General features: G+C 43.8%; 1 protein-coding gene and 1 non-coding gene across 3 annotated transcripts; one reads left to right on the top strand and one right to left on the bottom strand.

Annotated features, from left to right (window-relative positions):
- The first annotated feature begins 6,142 nt into the window (after positions 1-6,142).
- On the top strand, positions 6,143-6,272 carry LOC112581318. Its single transcript, XR_003105851.3, has one exon. It is a non-coding gene; the product is annotated as a U11 spliceosomal RNA (small nuclear RNA).
- Positions 6,273-7,018: 746 nt separating this feature from the next.
- Positions 7,019-12,424, bottom strand: CCR4 (C-C motif chemokine receptor 4). Of its 2 annotated transcripts, XM_006076091.3 has the most exons (3): positions 12,295-12,424; positions 11,115-11,201; positions 7,019-9,824 (listed from the first exon to the last, which is right to left on the bottom strand). In XM_006076091.3, exon 3 carries the CDS (start codon positions 9,772-9,774, stop codon positions 8,695-8,697), a length of 1,080 nt encoding a protein of 359 aa, XP_006076153.1. In that variant the 5' UTR covers positions 9,775-9,824; positions 11,115-11,201; positions 12,295-12,424; the 3' UTR covers positions 7,019-8,694. The 2 variants fall into 2 exon arrangements, with proteins under 2 accessions (XP_006076153.1, XP_006076154.1); XM_006076092.3 differs by lacking the exon at positions 11,115-11,201.
- Between the last annotated feature and the right edge of the window lie 6,483 nt (positions 12,425-18,907).

The following is an 18,907-nucleotide window of genomic DNA, read 5'->3' as shown; positions in this document are numbered from 1 at the left end:
GATTGTAATCAGTATTATTTTTCTGAGTGTCGATCTTTGAATTGTTAAGTATGAGTATGCGTGTGTTTGAGGCAGGGTGTCCGTTCTTTTCCAGGAGGCAAGGTGTTTTCACAATCCAATGACTCTCTTCTACAGCCACAGAGACAGATTGCACCCTGCAGATCTGAAACTGAGCAAATCTGCCTCCTCTGAACCAAACTGGGCCTCGGAGGGCTTCTGATTCCAGCTCTGCTCCTGCCAGCCCCTGCCCCTGCCCCCGGCGGTAAACCTCTCCCTATGGGAAATGGGTTCCTGCAGAGACTGTGAGTTCTGTCATTGCCATACGCTTCCTCCACATCTGTGCCTGGCATCGGCCGCTTTTAGTAGGCCTTTCATATATATTTTAGACTCTGAAAAGTATTTCTCTCTCCAAGTTTGATTGAAAATGGAGTTTGTGGGGGTTTTTCATTCTTCTTGCTGATATTTTATAATTTCCCAGAGAGGACGAAAATGCAGATTTCTGCAACTCTGTTCATACCAAAAGTCATAATGAAGTCATTTTTGACCCAAAGACCACCCACTAATTTCTGGAACTAGGAGGCAAGTCAATCAATCTTTGAACTCTGTCACACAAAGTTTTATTAGAAACATATTGGGGATTTTGGAGAGCAGGCTGATGAACTTTGTGTAGTGAAATAGAAACTTGAGTTGCCAGCATAGAGTACTTAATTAAGAGATAAGGAAATTCACTCATTCACTAAAAAAATAATTGAACAACTGCTCTGTGCTGGGCATTTTACTAAGCAGTTAGGTGATGATATTGTTGGTGGAGCTGGTTTACTTCATTATTAAAATGTTGTTTCCCCTGAACTCAATTGCTTGGGGATAATAAAACCAACCTTATCTACTTAAAGAGAAGGCTGAAATGAGTTTCAAAAATAGTTAGTGGAGTTCTGATATGCTGAAAGGGGAATTTGAAGCCATTAGAAGCTTTTAAGGAGTAAAGTATTTTTTAAAAAATTTTATTGAAATGTAGTTGATTTGAAATGTTGTCTTAGTTTCAGGTGTACAGCAAAGTGATTCAGTTATACATATATATCTGTTCTTTTTCTGATGCTTTTCCATTACAGGTTATTACAGGATATTGAACATAGTTGCCTATGCTATAGACTAGGTCCTTGTTGGTTATCTATTTTATATATAGCAGTGTGTGTATTTTAATCCCAAACTCTCAATTTATCCCTCGCCCTTCCCTTCCCCCTTTGTTAACCATAAGTTTGTTTTCTACATCTGTCAGTCTATTCCTGTTTTGTAAATAAGTTCATTTGTATCTTTTTAGATTCCACATGTGAGTAACATCATATGATATTTGTCTTTCTCTGTCTGATCTACTTAGTAAAATAATCTCTAGTTCCATCCATGTTGCTGCCAATGGCATTAGTTGATTCTTTTTATGGCTAATATTCTATTATGTGTGTATATATATGTATATACACTACATCGTCATCCATTTGTCTGTAGCACGTAAGTTGCTTCCATCTCTTGGCTATTGTGGATGGTGCTGCTATGAACATTCGGCTGCATGTGTCTTTTTGAGTGGGAGTTTTCTCCAGGTATATGCCCAGGATTGGGATTGCTAGATTATGGCAGCTCTATTATTCATTTTTTGAGGAACCTCCATACAGTTTTTCATAGCGGCTGCACCAATTTACATTACCACCGACGGTGTAGGAGGGTTCCCTTTTCTCCACACTCTCTCTAGCGTTCTTTTTTCCCCATTTTTGTTGGTGCTGGTGGTGGTCATACCACTTGGCTTGTGGGATCTTAGTTCCCCGACCAGGTCTGGGCATTTTAAGCAGTGAAGGTGAAAGTCCTAACCACTGGACCATAAGGGAACTCCCTCCAGCGTTTACTATTTACAGACTTTTTGATAATGGCCATTCAGGAGTGAAGCATCATGACCCCAGAAATGAATGGAACTTGTGTCTGGTTCATTTGAATCCAGGAAGCCACAGACCAGTGCAGAATACAGGACCTCATAGCCAAGGGTAGAGTTGAGCTGTTACCATAACAGAAAGAGAGTGGTGTGGGGATGATGGCTCAGGGTTTGAGGCAGGTGAATTATGACAGCAGAGGCGAGGTTGACTCAGGGAAGCACATGAACCAAGAGTCAAATGGGGTTGCTAGCCAGAGGGTGATGAATGGACAGCCTGCTGCAAACTCTATGCACCCTCATTTTCCCACACCTGGGGTCACTCCTATTTATCTTAGGCGATGATCCAGAATTCCCACTTTGGACTTGAGTTCCTGGGAGCAGACTCTGAGACTCTGAGATGAGCATACAGGAGATTTACTGGGGAGGCCTCTTGGGAACAACATCTGTAAGGGCATGAAGGAAGCAGCGCTGGGCATACCACAATGTAGTGGCAACAGAGGCTCAGCTAATCTTACGGGCAGCTCTGCGGTTGGAATGGCCTATCAGCATGTCTCAATTGAAAGCAAGGGAGCAAGTGTTTCTTTCCCTCCAAGACTCAGGCACTGGAGGTGAGCTGCTCCCCTGGGAGGACAGTCCTGAAGAGACCAGCCGAGACCCCCAAGTGTCAGCACTCCTGGAGCGGATGGGGTGAGTACTCATTCAGCACAGGGTGTGTGGACAGCACCCCACAACCCCAACAGTCTCCTCCAGCCTGATGCAGAATGGCCACTGTCCCAGGAGCTCAAAACTGCCGCCAAAAATGAGGTCCCTAAGTTTTCCTTTGTCTCAGCTTTTCCTCTTTTGGTCCTCTCCGCACCCAACCCCTCTTCACTTTAACTACAAAAACCTGCTCACCCCTCCCTGACCACAAGGGGCAGTCTTGACACAGCATCTGCCTTTTCATGTGCAATTTCACCAGCTTAGAATGTCCTTCCTCCCTTCCATTCACCAAAATCAGGCTCCTGTTATAAGGCCAACTTCAAAAGCTAGTCAAAGTTTGACATTTGACATTGATTCCTTCTTCGTCTGGGGTCCTGAAGCATTTTGTTTGTGACTCTGTTATTGTGTCTGTCCTGCTTGCTTCGTAGTTGATCTTGTACTTGTGTATTCCCGTCTCAAGTTACAATCTATACATGCAGAGCCCACTCCTTTATCCCATCCTCCTCTCCATCACCTACCATCCCGCGTGGTACAAGACAGACTCCCAACAAATCAGAAATCATTGCATAAAATGTCCCAGAGTGTTACAAGAGTTTCTTATGAAAAATCTCCGTAAAGGTCTAGACATCACCCAGCATTCTTCCTTCTCTCGGGAAGCAGGTGACATTTTTTTATTTAATAGAGTTTGAGTGCCTATTATGGACAGATACTGATAGGGCTATTTCTTATTATTCTTTTTGTTGTTGTTGAGGTAAAATTCACACACTATAAAACCAATCATTTAAAACTGTACCTGACATTCAGGACTTCTCTGGACATCCAGAGGTTAAAACTCCATGCTTCCACTGCAGGGGATTTGATCCAAAGATTTGATCCTTTGTCAGGGAACTAAGCAGAGAATGCAATGGCACCCCACTCCAGTACTCTTGCCTGGAAAATCCCATAGATAGAGGAGGCTGGTAGGCTACAGTCCATGGGGTCGCTAAGAGTCTGACACAACTGAACAACTTCACTTTCACTTTTCACTTTTATGCATTGGAGAAGGAAATGGCAACCCACTCCAGTGTTCTTGCCTGGAGAATCCCAGGGACGGCAGAGCCTGGTGGGCTGCCATCTATGGGGTCGCACAGAGTCGGACACAACTGAAGCGACTTAGCAGCAGCAGCAGGGAACTAAGATCTCACATGCTGCATAGTGTGATCAAAAAATAAAAATAAATCAAAAAAATTTTTAATGTACAATTCTTTTTTATTTTAATTGGAGGCTAATTACTTTACAATATTGTGTTGGTTTTGCCATACATCAACATGAATCCGTCATGGGTGTACACATGTTCCCCATCCTGAACCCCACTCCCACCTCCCTCCCCGTACCATCCCTCTGGGTCATCCCAGTGCACCAGCCCCAATCACCCTGTATCATGTATCAAACCTGGACTGGAGATTCATTTCATATATGATATTATACATGTTTCAATGCCATTCTCCCAAATCATCCCCCCCCCCCCCACAGAGTCCAAAAGACTGTTCTATACATCTGTGTCTCTTTTGCTGTCTCGGATACAGGGTTATCATTACCGTCTTTCTAAATTCCATATATATGCGCTAGTATACTGTATTGGTGTTTTTCTTACTGGCTTACTTCACTCTGTATAATTGGCTCCAGTTTCATCCACCTCATTAGAACTGATTCAAATGTATTCTTTTTAATGGCTGAGTAATACTCCATTGTGTATATGTACCACAGCTTTCTTATCCATTCATCTGCTGATGGACATCTAGGTTGCTTCCATGTCCTGGCTATTATAAACAGTGCTGCGATGAACATTGGGGTACATGTGTCTCTTTCAATCGTGGTTTCCTCGGTGTGTATGCCCAGCAGTGGGATTGCTGGATCATAAGGCAGTTCTATTTCCAGTTTTTTAAGGAATCTCCACACTGTTCTCCATAGTGGCTGTACTAGTTTGCATTCCCACCAACAGTGTAAGAGGGTTCCCTTTTCTCCACACCCTCTCCAGCATTTATTGCTTGTAGACTTTTGGATCGCAGCCATTCTGACTGGTGCGAAATGGTACCTCGTTGTGGTTTTGATTTGCATTTCTCTGATAATGAGTGATGTTGAGCATCTTTTCATGTGTTTGTTAGCCATCTGTATGTCTTCTTTGGAGAGATGTCTAGTTCTTTGGCCCATTTTTTGGTTGGGTCATTTATTTTTCTGGAGTTGAGCTGCAGGAGTTGCTTGTATATTTTTGAGATTAGTTGTTTATCAGTTGCTTCATTTGCTATTATTTTCTCCCATTCTGAAGGTGGTCTTTTCACCTTGCTTATAGTTTCCTTTGTTGTGCAGAAGCCTTTAAGTTTAATTAGGTCCCATTTGTTTATTTTTGCTTTTATTTCCAGTATTCTGGGAGGTGGGTCGTAGAGGATCCTGCTGTGATGCATGTTGGAGAGTGTTTAATGTACAATTCAGTGGCATTTAGTACATTCACAATGCTGTGCAGCCATAACTTCTATCTTATTCCAAAACAATGACACCATCTGAAAAGCAAACCTCTTTCTTTTGTTCTTAAAGAAATTACACCTAGTCTGTGACTCATTTGAAAAGACCCTGATGCTGGGAAAGATTGAGGGCAGGAGGAGAAAGGGACAACAGAGGATGAGATGGTTGGATGGCATCACTGACTCGATGGACATGAGTTTGAGTGAACTCCGGGAGTTGGTGGTGGACAGGGAGGCCTGGTGTGCTGTGGTCCATGGGGTTGCAAAGAGTTGGACACAAATGAGCAACTGAACTGAAATGAACTGTGTTCCCCAGAAGCTAGACATGGTGCAGCAAGAGAAGAATGGTCCTAATGAAAACATACAGTTAAACTCACCTAATTTTTTTTTAATTTAAATTTTTAAATTTTAATTAGAGGCTAATTACTTTACAATATTGTGTTGGTTTTGCCATACATCAACATGAATCCGCCACAGGTGTACACGTGTTCCCCATCCTGAACCCCACTCCCACCTCTCTCCCTGTATCATCCCTCTGGGTCATCCCACTGCACCAGCCCCAAGCATCCTGTATCCTGCATGGAACCTGGACTGGTGATTCGTTTCTTGTATGATATTATACATGTTTCAATGCCATTCTCCCAAATCATCCCACCCTCTCCCTCTCCCAGAGTCCAAAAGACTGTTTGTTCTATACATCTGTGTCTCTTTTGCTGTCTTGCATACAGGGTTATCATTACCATCTTTCTAAATTCCATATATATGCGTTAGTATACTGTATTGGTGTTTTTCTTTCTGGCTTACTTCACTCTGTATAATAGGTTCCAGTTTCATCCACCTCATTAGAACTGATTCAAATGCATTCTTTTTAATGGCTGAGTAAAACTCCATTGTGTATATGTACCACAGCTTTCTTATCCATTCATCTGCTGATGGACATCTAGGTTGCTTCCATGTCCTGGCTATTATAAACAGTGCTGCGATGAACACTGGGGTACACGTGTCTCTTTCAATTCTGTAAACCCACCTTAAAAAGGGTTTCTGTCACAAGAGGCACACGTAGGACAGCTCTTATTCTTTGCAGAATCAACATCAAGAGATTTTGGAAGTATAATTCTTTGGTTCTTAGGTAGCTGGTGATTGTTGGTCCTGGCACCCTTTAAAAAAAAAAAAAAGCAAAACCAAACTTTGTGTAGAAATCAAGCTGGGGTTTCTATGTTTGCTACTGAAGGGGAAGGAACTTTCTTTCCAGTGAGCTGAGAGGGTTATGTTTGGGTATCACTAGAGGTTCTAAATTCCCATCCTGAGGGGACAGCTCCCAACTTTGGAGCAAGGGAGGTCCTGAGGTCCTGGAGATGATAGGTGACCCCATCCTCGGGTGGGGTGCAGGAGCTGTGTGGTCTGCAGCTTCAGTGAGCATTAGAGTAATGGACACTAAAGGGACAGTAAAACCCCGGTGGTTCAGTTCCGTTCAGTTCAGTTCAGTCGCTCAGTTGAGTCCGACTTTTCGTGACCCCATGAATCGCAGCATGCCAGGCCTCCCTGTCCATCACCAACTCCCGGAGTTAGCTCAGACTCATGTCCAGCAAGTCGGTGATGCCATCCAGCCATCTCCTCTGTCGTCCCCTTCTCCTCCTGCCCCCAATCCCTCTCAGCATCAGAGTCTTTAGTCTCTGTCTTTTGGTGTCCTTACATTTCTATCTCCTACTGATTAAATGAATGAAACTTCAAGCTCTAAGAGGAAAGGGGAGGCAGCCACTGACTGGGAAGTTCAAAACACACTTTATGACCAAGGAACATAGATACTTTGAGTAGTCATCTTTTTTTTCAATCACTCTGAACTCTGTTCTGCTTTACAGATAAGAGGAAACCAAGGCTAAGAGAGGAAAGTAATGGCTCAGATGCACAAGGAAACACAGAAGTATAATTTGCAGACCCTGCCGTGTCATGTGGGGTTTTCTAAGGACTGCCCTGGGACCCCTCCTGTCCCCACTCCTCATCCACTCTCATCCCCAAGCACTTATGTGACAATGAGTAGTGACTCCTTTCTCCATCCCAAGTGGTTATCTTAACACTGAAGCCTTTAATTCTTCCTCTCGGGAACGTGGATCTCTTCTATAACATGTAGCAAAGATGATCAAGCCAGACAACAGGAACATTAGGGGCTCAGATGCTCATCCCCAGTGGGAGACCAAACATACACATAACCAGGAAAAACAATACACAGGTTTATTTGTTGTCTTTTATTGTATTTCTAGAAAGGCAATATCAACTTACCCTGTTAAAATCACCTTCCGAAAATAAATTTTCTGGAAATGCATTCTTTATAAATGGAAAGCATGCAATAATGTGTAAGTTTACAGAAGCATTTTAAACTGGTTAGCTCAGGTAATAGTTTGCAAAATAGGTTTTGTTTTTGGAGCAATTACAGATATCCTTAGACTTTGTAAGTCTTAATTCTGATTAAGGCTGTAAGAACAGAGAGTTCTTTTAATGATTAATTACATAATTAAAATGACTTGTAAGAAGTGACTGATTGAAATTTTGAATCATCCAAAAGTTAAAAAGCAGGGCCAATATTTTAAAAGATGACACTTTTCACAATTCCGAATTTTTTGGAAGTCATTTTTATGCCATATCAGCATTAACTTTTAGTGGACTATTTTTGCCTTACTTTATGGCAGGCACTTTGAAATGATTAATGAAGCATTGTCTTCTTACTTGATTAGTCCTTGTTATTTTTTGGTTTTGAAGGAAATGTTTGTAAATGAGTAAAAGACCCCAGATAAATGTATCTGGGCCTATGTATTATTTCTTAAATGTGAATACTCATGTATTAATGAAAATAAAACACACCACAAGCATATGAAACTGTGTTTGAATTTCCACAAGTTACATTTAGATTTGTTAATGCCTTGCATTTCTTGTTTAGGAATCAGACCATTCTAATGCCTTCTTAAGCTTATAGTTGTTATCAGCATTGGAAGTTTGGCTTTCATTAATAAATAATCCTTCACAATAAAAGAATCCAGATCTAATTTCATTCCTTTACTACTTGTTTCTGCAGACACCTGGCTTCATGGCGTACACTGTGCTTCAGATATATATGATTAGGAAAACACTGGGACAGTGTGCCCAAGGTTTTCTATATTGTTTCACAGAAGCTAGTAGCAGTTTAAAGGCCTCATTTTCACAGCAAGAATTAGCGCTTTACTCCCCCAGTCAATTCTCTACAAACCCCTCCAGAGAATCCCATGAGTTCAGGTTGGAAGGGAATGGTCTTCCCGTTCCCAAATCACCTCTCTCCTCACTGAAGCATGCTCAGAAGCCTCCTCAGGTTTACTCATTCCTGCAGGAAAGCCTGGCACAGCAAAGAAGGATGCCTTGGTCCAGGTGAACTCTGGTCACACTGAACTTGTACTTGGCAGGAAGAAAACGTGACTGCCGGGTGAGAAGCCCTACTTTTTGCAGTGGATATAATTCTTCACCCCTGTACTTGTTCACAAAACTGTCACTTAGATACAATTTTAAATAAGCTCTCAACTTGGGAAGCTTATTAACTATTTCTTGCGTTTTCAGTTTTTACAGAGCATCGCGGAGGTCATGGTCCACCGTGGACTGCGTGTAAGATGAGCTGGGGGTGTCAGTGTACATTGGGAGGAGTCGACAGTATTGGCAGAGCACCAGAGTGCCCCGGCAGGTTTTGAAGAGCTGTACGATGTACTTGCGAAATTTCTCCCCCAGGAAGAAGTAGATGACAGGATTGAGGCAGCAGTGAACAAAAGCCAGGGTCTCTGTGGTCTGGATGGCATAGTCCAGGTGTCGCTCAAAGGTGCAGTCCTGAAGGACCTCCAGCTCCACCAGGGTCTCCAGGAAGAGCACCACATTGTAAGGGGTCCAGAACCCCAGGAAGAGGACCACCACAGCAAAGATCATCTTCACTGCCTTGTTCTTCTTCTCATTCTTGCAGTGCTGCAAGGTCCTAATGATCATGGAGTAGCAGAACAGCATGATTCCCAAAGGGATCACCAGCCCTAGAATGTTGATCTCCAGGGAGCTCAGGACCTTCCACCGAGTGGAGTTGAAAGAGTACTTGGTTTTGCAGTAGGTGTGGTTGCGCTCAGTATAACACGTGCTGAACAGGAGGCCTGGGAGGGAGGCGAGCACAGCCACTGACCATGTGGCCACACTGGTGATGACCCCGTAAGTCAAGGTCCTGGCTCTCAGGGAGAAGATGGCGTGCACGATGGCCAGGTACCTGTCGATGCTCATGAGTGTGATGAAGAAGATGCCGCTGTAGAAGCCCACCAGGTATATCCAAGAAATCAGCTTGCAGAGGCCAAGCCCAAACACCCACTGGTCTGCAGCATAGTAGCCCCAGAAAGGCAGGGAGAGCACGAAGAGCAGGTCTGAGATGGCGAGGTTGAGCAGGTACACGTCAGTCATGGACTTGAGCCGCTTGTACTTGAACAGGACCAAGACCACCACGGAGTTTCCAAGCAGACCAAAGAGAAAGACCAAGGAGTAGAGTGGGGGCAGGAAGAGCTCCCCAAATGCCCGGATGCCGTCCTTGTTGCAAGGCTTGGGGAGGTTTTCATAGAGATAATAACTGTTATAGATGCTTTCATCCACCGTGGTGTCTGCTATATCCGTGGGGTTCATTTTCAGATTTACAGGCTCCTCAAGGCAGCTCTGAGCCCAGCCAGAAGAACCTAATGAGGGGAGGAGCCAACAGATTTCTATCAGAACAGAAACAAATCAGAACGGTGCTGTGTGCAGAGCACAGCTGCTTTGCCCAGATCATCAGACACTCATCCCAAGCTCCCGGCACTGAGGGGCTCAGGTCCTTGAACTGAAGAGCAGTCAGCCACAGTGCAGGAATCCTGCCCTTTAGCGGCAGACAGACACCAAACTCCAGCGCTGCCACTCTTCCTGCCCCTCTGCTGGGAGCCCTGGTTCTCCCATTTGTAAGCGGGACAAGTAAAACCTTCTTTCAATGAGCTGTTTTTCAAGGATGTATTTCTGAAAGCTAGTCTGGCATTTACTGAAATCACTCACAGAAATGACAAGACCAGATGACCTGCCCAACAGTACCGCACCCAGGGCCTTTCTGACATGAAAGCCAAAAAAAAAAACAGATAGAAAATCTATGCATGTTTTCCCTTCAGATTGTAATGCCCAAAATTCAGAGATAACTTAGGTAAATCATCAGGCTAGAAAGGAACCAGGTTGACCTCTTGCTTTTATATAAAAATTCTAATTCCTTCTGAGTGCTTTGCACTTTACAGATTTCAGAACATGTTCACTGATATTGTGCATTCAATCCCAGTCGTGTGTTTCTGTTCTCACACCCCTTTCAATAAAACCTGGTATTCTAAGCCAAATAACCATACTCAGCCGTGGTGTAGATGACTCACGAAAGTCTCAGAGAAGTTAAGTGTCTTCCAAAAACCACACAGCCACACAGAGAATGTATTCTTTGGGCCCCAAGTCCCAGTGACGTGCTGCAGGTGAACCAGGTCTGGGAGGGTGAGAAGGTGGGGCTGGGGGGCTCTGATGTGTGGCTCTTGGCGGTTTCCATGGTGTAAACATTCCCACCACGTGTGTGCACTAAGTCATTTCAGTCGTATCCTACTCTTTGCAACTCCCTGGACTGTAGCCCCCCAGGCTCCTCTGACTCCTCTGTCCATGGGATTCTCCAGGCAAGAATACTGGAGTGGGTTGCCATGCCCTCTTCCAGGGGATCTTCCCAACCCAGGGATCGAACCTACATCTCCTGCATTGAAGGCAGATTCTTTACCATCGAGCCACTGGGGAAGCCCAAACACTCCCACCATGGCCAAGGTCAAATCACCAACTGCCCCACAAAATTTCTGAAGATTTAACAAGGTCAAATCACCAACTGCCCCATAAAATTTCTGAAGATTTAACAATCAGCTCCTGAGTGCTGGTACAGGTGGGCCCCAGCACACCACACCCAAGTCCTATGTTTGCTGTCTTACCTGGAACGCACCTGGACTCCCCGGCTGGGTGACTGGCCACTCTTGGGCCAATCTGACACTAAAGCAGCAAATGTGTTTTTCCAGGCCCTATGGAAGGTGGCAATATTCAGTTGGGTAAGTTGAGGGAAATTTTTGGTCTTTTCATCAGAACTGCATATAAAGATCAATTTTATGCACGAATCCTATCAGAGTGTCAATTAGCAGGATAGATCTAGAAAAGGCACATCATAGCCAGAAATAAAATCTCTACCTTCCCAACCACCCTCATTTCTTATCTAAACTGGCAGATGAGGTTACAATCTTAACCTTACACACATGCTCACAACCACCCTCATTTCCTGTCTAAATTGGCAGATGAAGAGGTTAAAATCTTCCGAAAGTTACGCACATGTCCACATGTGAGTCAGAGCAATGCAGGCGGCTTTCTGCCTCAAGGCGACCTCTCCTTGCAACCTTCTTAGTGGCGCCCTGATATTCTTGCTCAAAACCCTATCACATTGCTCAATAATTCCACATACATTCCCCATCTCCCACTCTGACCACCATACACCCAAACACCCAAAGCATGTGTTTCTCAGAGAGGTTTTGATTTATTCCTCCAAAGGGATGCTGAAGACCTGGGGCATCACAGGTTCTCAAAAAAAAAAAAAAATTGTGTTAAATGATTATCAATTCCAATTAAATGAATAACAATTCTGGTCTATCGCCATCATTTTACCAGTGAAAAGGAAAGGAATAAGAGAGGCTGAGGAGGTGTTAGGAAATTATCAGGAGAAGAAACAGAAGTCAACACAGCTGGTAAATGTCTGGGATTACGCTGCAGCCCTCATTGGGTTGGTGTTTCTTGAGCCGGGAGTCTTGATAGAAGCCAGAAATGGCAAAGTATATACAGTGAATGAAAATTAACTGTGTGTTCTGAGCACATAGTTTAAGCCAGATGTGTGTGAGAGGAAGGCGCTGTTAAGTATGTGAGAGCCAGTCAGATGAGGGCTGGGAGGGCTGTGTGTGAGCAATAAGGACAGGTGCCAACTGGCATGAACCAGCAGAATGACCAGGCTGACCAAGTGATCGGCTGGCTGCCTAGCCGGGCAGCTTTCAGCGCTTCCAGAACCCACACACCTGTGGGCCAAGCAGCACGGGGTCCGAGGACCTAAGCACCCCACATCGTCTGCCCCCTTACCTTGCTTTTCTGAAAGTGGCTCCAAGGCAGGTCTGCGAGGCAGTGCCCGACTTGCTCTAGAAGCAGTGCACTAAGAAAGACAGGTGCCTCTGAAGGGCGCGTGGCTTCCTGTGAACACCAGCTCTCTTCCTCACCCATCTATGCACGCTGAGTTCAAGTGGGGTTTTTTGATAGAAGTAAGAAGTAGAAAATGAGTGACTCTCCGCTTGGGTTCAGGTTACTCACTCATTTCCCCAAACAGAAAGCTGGGAAGTTTTGCGCTCTGCTAGATGAGGGAAGTCAGTTTTTCAAGACAGAAACGTCTTAATGTTTTAAAATTTGTTGGATTTTTAATTTACCTCTTTTTCCAGTTTAGCTGGCTATGTGCAATAGAGATGACCTTTATATTCTGGATCAACGAGCTGTTTGTTATTTCCCCATCCTGGATGCGCCATGACCAGCAATCAAGATCTGCCACGATATGTTCTCTAAGCAGTGGGATCTGAGGAGGTCAGAGTGAGAAGCCAGATTTATTTAAGAATAATAGTTAGGGGCAGGGAAGTGTATTCAGATGTGTGTGTCCGGCAGTGACATGAAGGCTCTGGTCAACCATAGTCAATAAATGTCCTCAATAAATAAGTGACATGACAACATAGTTCCAAGCCCCTCTCACCACAGGAAGACCCTTCCCCCAAGCCTCTTCTACTCAGAAATGGCAGAGCTTCCGCTGGACAGTGATCCTGGCTGAGGATTTCTTCGGGTTCACCTACTAGTCAGAGCCAAGCGGCTGACATCGGCCCTAAGTTTTTTCCATATGGTATCCTTGGCTCCTGCCAGCTCTCAGTTATTTCCTTCTATGTATCTACAGTTGCTTGGCTCTTTGGTTCAGCTTTTTTTAAAGAGCCACAAATGCCATTTTTCCTGAGGAAGTTGCATGAATAAGAACTGAAAAATTGAACTAGAGTGGTGTTTATCAACCTTTTTTTATCACTCCATCCCAAAGAGTCTTTTCAGACATTTTTTTCGTCATCACCTCTCCATGATATATTTGGGGTTTTTTTTTTTTTTGGCCATGTCATGTGGCATGTGGAATCTCAGTTTCCCAATGCAGTCTTAACCACTGGACCACTACGGAAATCCTCCACAAAATATTTTAATACCACGTATAAATAGGGGAGTTCCCTGGTGGTCTAGTGGTTAGTGCTTTCTATTGCTTTCACTGCTGTGGCCCAGGTTCAATCCCTGGTTGGGGAACTGATATCCACCAAGATGTGCGGCATGGCCAAAATAAATAATAATACCACAGATAAATAGTAAATGTGCTTGTTATATATATATATATATATATATATATATATATATGCTTTATGTATAAAAGAGGAAGATCTATTTAGGGTGGGGGAGTTGCTTCTAGCTTCTAATGGGAAGAGACTGGAAACGCTGTTTAAAATCCTACCGCACGCAGGGCAGCCCTCCACGATGGAGTCACCCAGCCCGGAAGACTGGCAGTACTGAGGTTGAGGACTCCTAAGCTAGAGCAATGTTCCCATGGGTAAACTGCAGAGCCAGATGCACAGAGATTCTGTAAAAGGAAATAGACAAAGAAGCTTGGGGGAACGTTTGGCTTGGGCTCAGGTTAAATTCTGAGCATGGTACAATTCCTTATTGTTGTGCTTTTCCAGTGCTAATATTACCACGAACTCTGGAAGCAGACAGAGAGTAAAAATGTCTCAGGTGTATGTTATTGCCAGAGCTGACACCAGACCCGTGGACAGGAGCTAATGCGTGTCTTTAAGACACAGGGTCCAGATACAAAGAAGGGAATCTATAGAAAAACAAAAAGCCATATGGAATCAGTTGGAACCAAGACGAATCTGACCTCCAGCAGCCCTTGAGTCTCACTCTACACTGATTTTACTACATCAGCTACTAAGTGACACCTTTGCCCCCAGCCATGGCCCAGAGTTGTGCCATGTCGGGAAGAAGCTCGTCTAAAACACAGTTCCCACCTCTCCACTCTCGGGCCATTGAATAAAGCTTGAGCTGCATCGGTCTCAGCTTTGGTTTGGCCTCTGGCTACACGAACCTGAAAGGAGTGAGAACCTTCCCTGTTGAGGTGGGGTCTCAGCCGGGCCAAGGCCCCAGCAGGGGTCCATATGGGCTGCCTGGGTAACAATTTGACAAATACATCGACACCCATTATACCGAGTAACCTATAAAATGGACTTATTTTTAGAAATGCAGAGCCTGAGGAAGGTTCCACCATGGAATTAGAAGCCTTGAGCGACGAGTTGCCCTGGGAAGGCCATCTGAGTGTGTTGTCTCTGTGGAACCCTCCATGGAGGGGGAGAAGTGATGAAGTTCTAGAAGAACTGGTGCTATCTGGATGTCCAAATCGTCATCAGCGGTGGTTGGTCATTATAGGTCTTGAGATGGTCCCTTAAAGCCATTCGGTGCTCCCCTGACTGGCCATGTGACAGGCCCCTGACCCCATGTGTGAGTAAGTCAGAGGTCTGAGTCTGTGCTGGCTAGCACATATGTCTGCTCAGTCTGGGTTTGGATTTCAGGGCCATCGTGTATGCTATATGAACCTCAGTTTTCTTATCTGTAAAAATGGGGGTGATAATGCATGAAGCGGGGATTAATGAGCCAAAGTTTGTAAAACACTTAGCATGGTGTCTGGTCCAGATAGGTGTTCAAAACGGCACCAGCTGTGAAAATTAGTAAGTTGCATAAAACACACAGGAATATACTAGCTTCATCTCTTGAAATGGCTGAGCCTGGCATGTTTCCATTAGCCATCATTAGGAATCCAGAAAATATTTTGATTTAGACTTAGAAGGCCACAACCAATTTTCACAATCACAGTCAGTATTCAGGTTAAAAGCAGGTTTCAGGTTTCCAAGTTTCAAAAGTTACTGTTCTGGAGAAAGTCATTCTTCAGGTTTGCAAAGTAATAATGATACTGTCCTGAAGAAACACGAAATAGGTTTTCCCTCCAGTAAGGATTTCAAAGCTAAACAATATTCCCACCCCCACACATACACAAAAAAAGGATCACATTTTAAGAACCCATAGAAGGGAGGTGGTGCATTCAAGGCAACACAGTGCATTTCATGGACAAAATCGTTTGACTTTGAGCTGAGTTTCTGAAACCTGACCAGAGAGAAGGTGACCAACAAAAATACCAAGGGCAAACCCCTCTCCAAAGCAAGGTGATAAGCCTCATCACACAGACCTTCACTAGGACACAAAGCAATAGCGTGAGACTACTGCGCCCCCTGGTGGACCAAGCCTTACTTCAAGACCAAAGACAGCAAAGTACAATCCCCATAGCCACACACGGGAACTGCAAGTCTGACACTGGAAGCTAAAAACTCCCAAGGCCTTCAGGAAGAGCTCCATGAAACTCGGCTGCAGAGCAGTGGTGATAAAGCACCCAGGATCTGATGTCAGACTGTAACTCACACCTTAAAATGAGAGAAGGCTGCCAGGCAGGGCCACACGGCAGGTGGACCCAAGGACAGAGTAACATCAAGTTAAGAGTTGTAGGAGTAGGTTATATATGGCAAGCAGGTTGGGATTAGTTTTCGAGAGTTCTCTGCTGAACAAGCTGAGAAACTTTGTAGGCCTGAGACAGAAGGGTTGTCCCTAGTCATCTGGGTCCCAAGCCGCAGGACAATTAGGGCTGGTTCCTAAGGATTCCAGAGTATTATACAAGAGGTTGATAGGGGAAGTGACTGCAGGACAGAATAAATGACATGAGCATAAAATACCACTTAACCAAAATTGTGGTCAGAGGTTTGCCTGGCAGTCCAGCGGTTAAGACTCCAAGCTTTCACTAGGAGTGCCGGTTCAATCCCTGCTGAGGGAACTAAAATTCCACATGGTGCAAAGCGCCACCAAAAAGCAAAAAACAATCACACCTGACTCTGCTTGTTGGAATAAAGGAAGGCTCCTGAAAATAGCTGGTATTTGCCAATCGTATTTGCCAAATGAAGGCACGAAGTAAGGACTGACTGGCAAGGCTAAGGGAACAGTGGGGTCAGAGGCAAGGAACAGAGAAAGGGCAGGAAATGTTTGGGATGGTGATGCTCAGGGCAGGAGGTGGGGATGGACACTGATCACAACTGAGATCCGACAAAGGCCGGAGTCATCATTGACATCGGCCTTCTTTAAAATAAGAGAAACCATAACCTCATCAACGCTTTTCTTTCCAGCTGAATGTTAGCTCCACCTGTGAGCACAGTGATGCAAATGTATTGAAGGCTCCATCTAGTGGAAGCTCTGGGGAACACCCCATGGGGTAGTCAACTTCCACTTGAGTGTTCTTTTGAGCTCCTGAAGGTTTTCTTCTGCCCCAGGGATGGCTGAGAGCCGGTGTGCAACAGGCCTCCTTTGAATTCAACCCTGACAGTTCTTCCTTCCCATCAGGCAACGACAGACCACAGCTAATTCCCTCTTGGGATTCAAGGAACTATATGTAACACCCAACTACTGTCAAATTCTGAAAACAAAACCGGCATTATTCTATTAGGAACAAATGTATCACTGAGAAGGCGGGAGGCCAGTGTTCATTAAGGAACAAATCCTATCATCTCTCTCTTTTTTTTTTTTTATGGTTTTTCCAGTAGTCATGTATGTTTTTTTTTAATTTTATTTTATTTTTAAACTTTACATAATTGTATTAGTTTTGCCAAATATCGAAATGAATCCACCACAGGTATACATGTGTTCCCCATCCTGAACCCTCCTCCCTCCTCCCTCCCCATACCCTCCCTCTGGGTCATCCCAGTGCACCAGCCCCAAGCATCCAGTATCGTGCATCGAACCTGGACTGGCAACTCGTTTCGTACATGATATTTTACATGTTTCAATGCCATTCTCCCAAATCTTCCCACCCTCTCCCTCTCCCACAGAGTCCATAAGACTGTTCTATACATCAGCGTCTCTTTTGCTGTCTCGTATACAGGGTTACTGTTACCATCTTTCTAAATTCCATATATATGCGTTAGTATACTGTATTGGTGTTTCTCTTTCTGGCTTACTTCACTCTGTATAATAGGCTCCAGTTTCATCCACCTCATTAGAACTGATTCAAATGTATTCTTTTTAATGGCCGAGTAATACTCCATTGTGTATATGTACCACAGCTTTCTTATCCATTCATCTGCTGATGGACATCTAGGTTGCTTCCATGTCCTGGCTATTATAAACAGTGCTGCGATGAACATTGGGGTACACGTGTCTCTTTCCCTTCTGGTTTCCTCAGTGTGTATGCCCAGCAGTGGGATTGCTGGATCATAAGGCAGTTCTATTTCCAGTTTTTTAAGGAATCTCCACACTGTTCTCCATAGTGGCTGTACTAGTTTGCATTCCCACCAACAGTGTAAGAGGGTTCCCTTTTCTCCACACCCTCTCCAGCATTTATTACTTGTAGACTTTTGGATCGCAGCCATTCTGACAGGTGTGAAATGGTACCTCATAGTGGTTTTGATTTGCATTTCTCTGATAATGAGTGATATTGAGCATCTTTTCATGTGTTTGTTAGCCATCTGTATGTCTTCTTTGGAGAAATGTCTATTTAGTTCTTTGGCCCATTTTTTGATTGGGTCATTTATTTTTCTGGAGTTGAGCTGTAGGAGTTGCTTGTATATTCTCAAGATTAGTTCTTTGTCAGTTGCTTCATTTGCTATTATCTTCTCCCATTCTGAAGGCTGTCTTTTCACCTTGCTAACAGTTTCCTTTGATGTGCAGAAGCTTTTAAGGTTAATTAGGTCCCATTTGTTTATTTTTGCTTTTATTTCCAATATTCTGGGAGGTGGGTCATAGAGGATCCTGCTGTGATGTATGTCAGAGAGTGTTTTGCCTATATTCTCCTCTAGGAGCTTTATAGTTTCTGGTCTTATGTTTAGATCTTTAATCCATTTTGAGTTTATTTTTGTGTATGGTGTTAGAAAGTGTTCTAGTTTCATTCTTTTACAAGTGGTTGAGCAGATTTCCCAGCACCACTTGTTAAAGAGATTGTCTTTTCTCCATTGTATATTCTTGCCTCCTTTGTCAAAGATAAGGTGTCCATATGTGCGTGGATTTATCTCTGGGCTTTCTATTTTGTTCCACTAATCTATATTTCTGTCTTTGTGCCAGTACCATACTGTCTTGATAACTGTGGCTTTGTAGTAGAGCCTGAAGTCAGGTAGGTTGATTCCTCCAGTTCCATTCTTCTTTCTCAAGATCGCTTTGGCTATTCGAGGTTTTTTGTATTTCCATACAAATTGTGAAATTATTTGTTCTAGCTCTGTGAAGAATGCTGTTGGTAGCTTGATAGGGATTGCATTGAATCTAGAGATTGCTTTGGGTAGTATACTCATTTTCACTATATTGATTCTTCCAATCCATGAACATGGTATATTTCTCCATCTGTTAGTGTCCTCTTTGATTTCTTTCACCAGTGTTTTATAGTTTTCTATATATAGGTCTTTAGTTTCTTTAGGTAGATATATTCCTAAGTATTTTATTCTTTCCGTTGCAATGGTGAATGGAATTGTTTCCTTAATTTCTCTTTCTGTTTTCTCATTATTAGTGTATAGGAATGCAAGGGATTTCTGGGTGTTGATTTTATATCCTGCAACTT

Source organism: Bubalus bubalis, chromosome 21 (assembly GCF_019923935.1).
Source record: "Bubalus bubalis isolate 160015118507 breed Murrah chromosome 21, NDDB_SH_1, whole genome shotgun sequence".
Lineage (NCBI taxonomy): Eukaryota > Metazoa > Chordata > Mammalia > Artiodactyla > Bovidae > Bubalus > Bubalus bubalis.
Note: the sequence above shows the minus strand (reverse complement) of the source record. Positions and strands in the feature narration are given on the sequence as shown.

Coding starts and splice junctions, on each gene's coding strand:
- CCR4 (XM_006076091.3), bottom strand. CDS start 9,774: ATGAACCCCACGGATATAGCAGACACCACGGTGGATGAAAGCATCTAT.